The 9,708-nt window shown below is 35.7% G+C and overlaps 1 protein-coding gene across 2 annotated transcripts; it reads right to left on the reverse strand.

Moving 5' to 3' along the window:
* Nucleotides 1-1,202: 1,202 nt before the first annotated feature.
* On the reverse strand, nucleotides 1,203-4,614 carry LOC137807825 (TORTIFOLIA1-like protein 3). Of its 2 annotated transcripts, none has more exons than XM_068608640.2 (5): nucleotides 3,480-4,614; nucleotides 3,271-3,379; nucleotides 2,281-2,834; nucleotides 1,775-2,169; nucleotides 1,203-1,642 (listed from the first exon to the last, which is right to left on the reverse strand). In XM_068608640.2, the coding sequence occupies exons 1-4, from the start codon at nucleotides 4,260-4,262 to the stop codon at nucleotides 1,777-1,779; spliced, it is 1,839 nt and encodes a 612-aa protein (XP_068464741.1). In that variant the 5' UTR covers nucleotides 4,263-4,614; the 3' UTR covers nucleotides 1,203-1,642; nucleotides 1,775-1,776. The 2 variants fall into 2 exon arrangements, with proteins under 2 accessions (XP_068464741.1, XP_068464742.1); XM_068608641.2 differs by having other exon boundaries at nucleotides 1,578-1,642; nucleotides 1,743-2,169.
* Nucleotides 4,615-9,708: the final 5,094 nt, after the last annotated feature.

Consider the following 9,708-nt stretch of genomic DNA (forward strand, 5'->3'; position numbering starts at 1 on the left):
ATATGTACTCCTCTTTTATTCAAATAATGGTTTAAGATGGTTTCTGTTTCTCATAGAGTGAACTTCATAGCAACTTTGGTTAGAAATTCCAACTCCAGTTTACGTGAAGGGAGAATTCTCTCATACGATTGAAAGAATTAAAAACTCAGGATCACAATGATTAGAATTTAAGCATAATCACTACCAACATTATTGAAGTTCCTTTCTTTTAAGTATTCAAGCTAAAAGATGCAACCTGAATAACTAAAGCAATGTAATAAGTGTGAAAAGGTTTAGGGTGTCAGAATATTTTCTTAGGTTGGAGCAAGGATCACGATTCAGGTGGAGTAGAAGAAACAAACTTCAACATTCGCATATTATCACTTGCTCCTGCCTTGATATGCAGTTCCACTGAATTCAAGTAAGGATATTGTACATGCTAATCCATCATTGAAGCAATATCGTCACCATCTTCTAATTGAAGCACTGGTATTCTAATGCACACGCTTGGCACATTTTCTTCTACTTTCGATGCAGATTGAATTATTATTTTTTTCGCAGAAGCTTGAAATTTGTAAGAACGTTAGCTTAATGATTGGATAGGAGTTGGTTGTCATCTCGTGTTGCACAACGCTCCATGAAATGATTGTAACACAAGTTGAAGATACCATATTAATTAGAGATATAACTAAAACAAAATTTATAGTAGGAAGGTTTAGTAGGTCTATCATGTTAATCTTGTAAATAAATTAACCATAAATATCTAATTTCAAGATTAAAAATGTCTTTAGTTTAAGTGATGTAAGATCATCTAAAAATATAATTAAAAAGAGTATATAAATAATTATAAATCTTCACTTGTAAACTAATTTTGTAGGATTTAAGTAGAACTAAACTTACTTTCTATTAATATACAAAACAAGATATAAACCGTTATCTATTTATAAATGTAAATAATGTGTTTCATATTTAGAAAATTAATTCCTATTTAAGAGATATTTTGTGACAAATAGGAATATACAAGTTAAAAAATACTTTTAACTAATAGTAATGGGATTTTTTGGCCTAAGTTTGTTTTTTTAAATAAGTAGAATAATTTAGTCCAACAACAATCGAATAGACAACCTAGAAAGTGCTGGGGATGAGGGTTTGCACATGAGAATGTTATTGTTGGATCCTTTCCAATAAGATGCTAAACAAAAATGGATAATAGAGAGCACACATGAAGAATAATACACTAGAATAGAACATTGTTATCCAATGATGAAATGCCGATAGCATGCCAGTGTAGAGAACCTTTTAACATAACTCGAAGACACAATACTTAATCATAAAATACAAAAAAAAAAAAAAAGCAGCCTATCACTTCTCTGTACATATACAAATTCACCCTTATTTAAGATAGTGTGGTATTTAGTCGCGAACTCACTCCAATATGCTGTTCTTGTCCAAAGATTTATCATGAATATGCAAATGAAATTCTGCGCTGCGACGTAGAATATATGGTCTAGCCCGCACAGGCCTTCTTCACCTGGAACGAAGACTAGATGGAATACTCGCGAGTGGCAAAAATTTAGATATTCTGATCGAATTTTAATACCAATAAAGGGGGTTCTTCCACATTGAGAGAGAATCAAACTTGCATTCTAGATTGTCCAGTCATCTGCAAGGAAATAAGAAATACGGGAATTAGGAAAAATGGCATCTCAAGAATCTAAAATTGCATGCTGAAAGGTGACAGTAGCAGCGAGAAAGTTGGGTGCCTTGTTTAGAGGCATTTAGAAAGCTAACTTACTTTTAAGCTAGCTCCGATGTAGCAAAATTCCTCGAATCTGCATGAATCTCTGCCAGTGGATTAGTGATGAAACCTCCATCAGGCCTAAATCTATGGCTCGTCAACTTGGTTTCACCATTCTTGTCGGCTTGGTAGCTCATGGCAGGAAGAGATGGAGTGCCACCTGATCTAGAGATCCGTGGGATCGAATGCCGGCCATGTGTTTTCCTCCAGAATTTGGAGCTTAAAAATTCTGCTCCAGGTAGCATGCAACATGTGTTGCCATGAACATCAGATTTCGTCATCCTTCCACTTGATATAGCCAAATCATAAGAGATCTCATCCAATGCCAACTCAAGGCCATGCACACGAGTCTCTAAAGAACGCATTCCATTTTGTGAGCTTCCCATAAATTTCTGTGACAATATGGAGGAGCATGTTGGAGATGTTTGTCATTATAGAATTGACACAATGACAGTATAAAAGAATTTATTTAGGGAACTTGGTGTTAAGCATTAGGAACAAACCTGCAGAAGATCGAGTAGACTTGACTGCTGCTTCTCAATCTGATGTAGCTGATCACGGATCAGCGATAAATCTTCAATCTCTTTGTCATTCCTACGGAGATCTTTAGAGACACCACTGGCAGGAACTGAGTCTTCACTTTCTTCGTGATATGGAACCACACGAGATCCAGCTTTGGACCCACCATACTTGTGTATTCTATCGTCAGAACCTCTATATAGCAGTGCCCCCTTCATTTCTGGCATTGTAAATCTGCTTTGATCCATTTTGATCCTTTCCAAAGCAATTCCATCCATCTCCTGAAGATCTCCCTGATCAGCCACAGCAACTTGAGTATCCCAATTGTTATGATTTAGTTTTCGGGAAACAATCGAACTCGTTCTCTTGTTGTTGTTGCCACTTGAAGCACTCCTATTCTTGGCACCACTAGCAGAAGAACTATCTGTTTGACTGAATCTGCTAAAAGGTGTAGTTTTCTTCCGCAGATTGGCCATCACTGAACCAGGACTACATGAATTTTGAGAGACAGCAGGATAGCGTCCATCACTTGCATTCTCTGAATCAATAATGAGTCCAGAAAGAAAACAGGTATGAAAAACACTCAAAGACAATGCAACACAACAAATTAATCATACAACCAAATGAGCAAGTTGCCAAAATGGTGTCCCTAATTATAGCACGTTTGGTTCCAGACCCAATTGTGATTCACATAAAAGCTAATGGTCATAGCTTCGACATCTGAGACGTGGTTTCTTATTTTAGTTCCCAAATATGCACTAAATTACAGGAGACAAAATTCTTAGTTTATCTAAAGATCGAAAACCGTATATTGATCATCCCCTGTTACCCCTTACCCGTACTTTCATCTAATCATGTTTTCTATTTAAACCCACAACAGCGAACATAACATGATCAGCTATTTCGTTACTGATTCTCAACTATCACGAATTCTCCAATAAACACTAAAATCCAAAACTGCAAAATCAAATTACCTTTAGAAGAAGATTGTGATTTAGCAGGTGGCGTAACTTCATCCGAAACATCAGGAATCTGCTTCCACGCTTCCAACATCTGATTCATTACGTCCCGAACTAACTTTACCTAAACAAAACACCACACATTCTCAATTCACTTTCAAATTACCATAAATGAACATCAACGCAATTTTTTTTTATAGGATCCCTTTACAGTTCACACAAACCTTATCAAACCGTCGATTCTCAAAAACTGTCAAACACTCGGTCTTGAACTCCGACAAGAAATCCCTCTCTACGTTGGCAACCACCACGAGAGTCTCCGCCGCGGCCTTCCGCGTGGCCCAATCGTCGTTGCTCAACGCCTCTACCAAGCACGGAACCAAGCTCTTCAACGGCGCGTGACCGGACGCGCCGCCGGACGCAATTACGCTTCCCACGAGCGTCAACAGCCCGGGCTTCGCCTTGAATCCATCGCGCTTCAGAAGCTTTTCGAAACGCGGCAGGAGCTTCGACAGCCTGCCCGGGTCCGGATCCGGAGCACCATCAATAGCGGCGGCGAGACACAGCGCCGCGGCGGCCTGCGCGTTCTGGTCCTGCTCCGTGAAAAGCGCCTCCGCCAACGGCTTCACGAACGAATGCAACGGCTGCCTGCTGACGTGCCGCGACAATGCCGCAACCGAACTCACGCACGTGGATCGCACGGACGAGTCCGCGTCGCGGAGGCGGCGTACAATGCTGCCGATAATTTTAGACAGGTACGGCGCAAGCATATTGCCGTGCGTCTCCGCGAGTAACCCTAGGAGCTGCACACATTGCTTGCGGACCGGTGGCTTGTCGGAGGCGTCAGTGGAGTACATGCACGATAGAAACGCCGGCAAGGTGGCTGCATCGAGACACCGAGCGATAGACTCGAGTTCTGCGGCGGCAAGAGACTGCGTGTCGCGGTCGGAGAGTTTGGTCAAGCATCCGAAGACGCTCTGCTTTACGCTCTGCGGTGATGACGACATTGTGGTTACGGTGACGGTTCCGGAGAATGATCTGTTAATTTTCCGGTGGTAGAGCCGGTGGAATTTCCGGTAACATCGCAGGTGAGTTTAGTTGGTTTTGCGAGGGAGTGGAATGGGAGAAACGGTTTTATTGATGTCCAGTTGCCGATAGTAAAGGTGAAGCTGAAGACATAAACCGCGTGTCGTTTTCTGGTTACTTAAGCGAGAACAGCTGCTGAACTACGGTGTCGTTTTGTTGACGGAGACCGGGTTTGGTTTGTCAGTTTTTTATTTTTAATTTCTTTTATTATGTTCTCCTTTTTTTCACTCTACTCAAAGGCTGGTCGGGTTGGTTGTTTCCATGCTGCTTACTTCTTATGTCCTAATATGTCAATGAATGTTAATGGATTTAAAAAATTAATATATATAATAAAAATTAAAATTAAAATTAAAAAATATAAAAATAATAATATTAAGAATTATAATATGTTTGTATAAAAGATTGGAATTGCCAATTTATAATTACCCAACTTGAAATTCCTAATTTTTTCCTAAACTCATTCTCTTATTTAAATTACTATTATAATCCTTGCTTCCATGTGGGAGTGGGTTTCAATTATTTTATATCATCACATCATAAGTCTACGAATAATCTCACGTTTTCCCTCATAATCTGCTCTTTTTTTTTTCAACTGTAAGGCTAAATTAATAAATCATAAAACGTTATATTTTATGGAAAGGACATTTGTATAATTTGAAATATAAAATGGTAGCTTTTTTTTTCTTGGCCTCTCAATTAAAATGTGCTTTGTAGCTAATGTAGTGTTAAAGACATCCGAATTTTACTCAACCATTGAAGAAGGCCTTGTTAAAGGCCTCCACGTGTAGATATGAAATGTTGGCAGAATTATTATAGTGACCTAACACCACACTACAAATCACACACAATAAAATGGAGTCGCAGAAAACGTCAATGACGTAAAGAGAGTGTGGTAATGAGGATTGTGTATTGCCACAGAAAAGGCACACTCCAATCCCAAAGATGAAGAGATCAATTATGTGTTAAAGGGAATAATCAATCATGGGTGATCAGTGATGACGTTCAGCTCCAACATTGTTATTAAGGTGTCAGATTCTCGTATGATGGTGCCACGCCATTATCATTCAACACTTACTCTCCTCCTACTTAATCCACTTGCTCAAAACCAATGTTTCTTCATATATATTCATCATCACACTACCAGATTGAATTACTTTGATTCAAGTGATTCATGTGATGGTAGAAGAATAGCATTTATATATGACAATGAGTTATGGTTCATAGTAAAAATCTGATGGGATTATAGCCATCTTAATTAGTTTCAGAGTCATTAATCAAGCATGAAAGTTGCAACTAAGTAAATGTTATGAATTTGTATCGCAATTAAAACAGAGAGGTTTATATGGTTATGATAGTCATGACCATTACTCATTGGGTACGTTACTGTGGTTGAAGAAGTGTGAGAAGTTGCAGAAGGTAGGACCCATGTTCTTTATTTGTCATAAGTAGTTCCTAATATAACCATATCTAATAAAATCATAATAATATAATGAAAGTATAATGCTATAGCTCAGCATTAAATTGTTATCAAGGTGCAAAGATGAATCAATGTCGAACCTACTCGCAGCGTGGGTCTCAACCTCCACACCTACCTTTCTTCTTTTTACATACAAGAGAAATAAATAACTTAGCCTTTTCTTCACACTATTCTTAGAGCTTCAACAAGGTAAAATATACATTATTTTATTCAAGAAATTCTTATCGATTTTGAGAAAAATGACTTGTAATTTTAATTGAGGTTTCACAATGAGATTTTAATCAGCCACAATGAGGTTCCACAATGAGTTCACCAATTAGGAGGGATAGCATGGTATTGCTGATAAAAAAAAATAGCATGGTGGAAGGTTCTCCGGTTTTTAGTAAGTTGTGGAGGTGTGTTTTTAGTAAGTTGTGGAGGTGTAAAGTCGTACCTTCTGTTTTAGTTACTGCTTGAAGGATTTTGGAGAATAAGATCGCTACTAGGGTCAATCTGGAAAGGCGAGGGATAATAGTTGAAAATGCTTTGTGTTGTCTGTGTGGGAAGGAGGAAGAGTTTCACTACCATTTGTTCTTCGGTTGCAGTTTTGCTTGGCGTATTTGGTGTTTGTGCTTTAAATCGCTTGGTGTGTTGTTTGTATTTCACATTGATCCCAAGTCCAATTTTGCTCAGTTCAAGATGAGTCAGACTTCTGATTCGGTTAATAGTGTGTGAAGTACAATTTGGGCGGGGATTGTGAGTGAAATCTGAAACCACAGGAATTTTATCATTTTCAAAAGGGGTGTGGCTGATGTGTTTTGCGTTGATGCAAGTAAATGTTTGGTCTTGGTTTTCGTGCATGAGGATGGTCTCTTGATGATTTCTGGATTGTGTTTTAGGTTATGCTTATGTTGGTTAGGTTGACGATCTTAGTTTAGAAGTAACTTTATATAAGAGTTGAACCACCCCTGAAGTGGTTCTCATTAATTTATTGTTTATTACTGATAAAAAAAGACAAACACTCTGCTTAAAAATGAGTTGTAGAATGGGAGTGAAAAACTTTTAGAGTGTAACCAAATGTGGATCTTGAATACCATCAACTTCTCACCAAACACTTCATTACACCATCAAAACCTTGCCACGCTAGATAAGAAGATTCAGTGACCGGAATCAAGTTGGTGAACTATTCAAAATTAGTCTCCAATAGTTTTAATTTAGGTACGTTAATCAAACAAAATAGTACAGGTTTAGCACGTACGATTCAATGATCAGTCAAAGGGATCAATAAAAACTAAAAAAAACAGTAATAATATGATAGTTGGGCATATATTTAGTGGCGTAAAAACTCAACTTGATAATCATTAGAACAAACCTTGTGATTTTCAACACACTTGATATCCTTTTTGTTTGTTTGTTTTGTTCTTGAAAGCTGTGTTGTACCAAGGTCCTTTCGCGCCAAAGATCCTTTGTATCACCAATCTTCTTAGCCACTGATGTTATTCAAAATCATGCATAAAACATTGATGGAAAAGGACTAATCTCTCTTTAATTGGTGAGAAGTCATCTTTGCATTATTGTCTCTTCAAATACATATCTACATAAATTATACCCTCGTCCATTCATAATTAATTAAGAAACACCAGAAAAATTATTTTGTCCTTCATAATTGTACCTTCTACTTTTTTTCTTATGCATAAGTGAGTCTATAATTGATCTATACTTAACACATATATAGTTTTTGTGCTCCTTAACCACCGGAAAACGAGGGTTTTGCTAACTGTTTCTTATATTAAATCTCGTCACTCTTAACAACAATAATGTATTTATCAACAGATGTACGTGGTTTTCGAAGAAATATATTTCTTTTATGATAAAAAAAAAAGTTAATCATTGTTTCTCCTATGCTAATCGATATTTTTTAAGCATATTCATTTATTGATACTGTGGATTTCTTTGCCTTAAGAAATTGCATATTTACGCCATGTATATCATTTATTCATATTGTTTTCGTACATTTATATAGGTTAGAATTTAAAGTTAAAGATAACTTGTAACACTCTATTCCTTTAATATATAGAAGACATTTAAAAAAATCTGCAACCATAGTCATGCCAATTTCTAAAGACAAAACGCGATCATCTTAATAGTTCTTAGCTTTTTCACTTCAATACGCTTAAATCAAACACATCATTTATTTGATAATTTAAGTTTATATTTCTTTTTATTGTTTAGGCCATGTTAGGGTTTAGAATTGAGTTAAGGTCTTGGGCCAAATAATGATATCCATAAAATTTGAAATCTAGTTCATTGTTTATATCAAAATGTAAAAAAATAAAATACACACATATATATATATAAACGGTCTAACAAAGCATATGTCAATTAAATTCGTATTATGATATACTTTTATAATGTAAAGTATGGAATCACTTCTTATTTTCACTGTGGTCTCACAAAAGTAATAATATTAAAACACATAATAAGCATCTTAAAGATTTTATTTTTTTATATTTCAGCCTAAAAACTTTTTATATCATCAATTATAACTACTGTAAGTATAAATTTTGAAATAATTATTACAGAAGTAACTGTTGTACCACACATAATAATTTGTATTGAATTCCTATTTGAATTAATCCAACAAATAATTATGGAAAAGATTTTATTAACACCAAAAAGATCATATTAGATAATAAATTTTAAGAATTAGTTCATAAATTAATCCTTCTAATCTAACCCTCGTCCATAATAAACTTGGAATCTTCGACCAATGATACTGGCATATAGTGTTTGCACTGACATAGTTTTTTCACTATTTTATTGTAGAGAGTTTGACCTAAGAGAATGAAGTGTAGCTTTGGCAACTAGCCATGATTCACGTTTAGTTAGCTTTGTACAATGAGTATGCTGATCTTAACATGCCTTCTGACCAAAATCATTGATCTCAAAGGAAAACAAAAGTGTCCCACTCACATGGGAATGAAATAAACGACTGAGAATTTGTAACAAAAAAACAAAGAAACGAGAAAGAAACAAAACTGATAAACCCCTATGTGTCTATTTTCATCCCCCTTCCATAAAAAAAATATTATTCATGGTTGTTCCAAAGTTGAACCCATCAAGGCACGTGCAGTTTGGGAAGAAGCGAAAGGACACGTAACATGAAGTGGGAGCCAAAATCTGCGCAATTCTCTACTCCAGATACACATTCTTCACCTTACTCATGGATTTGTCTCCTTCGGGACACACACTATTTACTCTCTCTAACTACCAAATGTGAAGCGCATACACAAAAACAAAATCAAAATTTCTTATGACAATCTAAACTTCAGATCCTATCAATAATTTTTACATTGCAAATGCCCGTCTAGATCTGCAAGTTTTAAATTAAATAAAACAATTAATATTTTCTGATAATGATTATTTCAAATAATGTATTATAAATGTTCCCGTATGCCAATACAGTCCCACATCGCTCAGAAATCGAGGTCAATGGCAGTTTATATACTCTCTCCTCCCTTCACCCTTTGAGACGCCTTTTAAGAACAAAACCGTGATGGAGCAGCGACCTCCAAAGCGGACAATATCTCAGATGCGATCCAGGTATTTATACTTTATAAAAAATGTTTATGATTATTAATTTACCATTAGTCTCTAATTTAGAACTTTAAAACACACTTGAATTTATGCTCTAATTCAAATTATAGGTAAATAGAACATACATAATATAATATTTTAAGTTCTTAAATAATTATAACATCATAATAAGTAATAATAAATTATTTTCTCTCTCTTAAATTATCCTATATTTTTATCTCTAAATATTACACTATATCTCTAAATAATATAATATTACATATTATATAAATCAACATTATAGTTATGTAACTGATTATATTTATATTTAAATT

Source organism: Phaseolus vulgaris, chromosome 3, assembly GCF_051622355.1.
Source record: "Phaseolus vulgaris cultivar YP4 chromosome 3, ASM5162235v1, whole genome shotgun sequence".
In the NCBI taxonomy this organism is placed as follows: domain Eukaryota; kingdom Viridiplantae; phylum Streptophyta; class Magnoliopsida; order Fabales; family Fabaceae; genus Phaseolus; species Phaseolus vulgaris.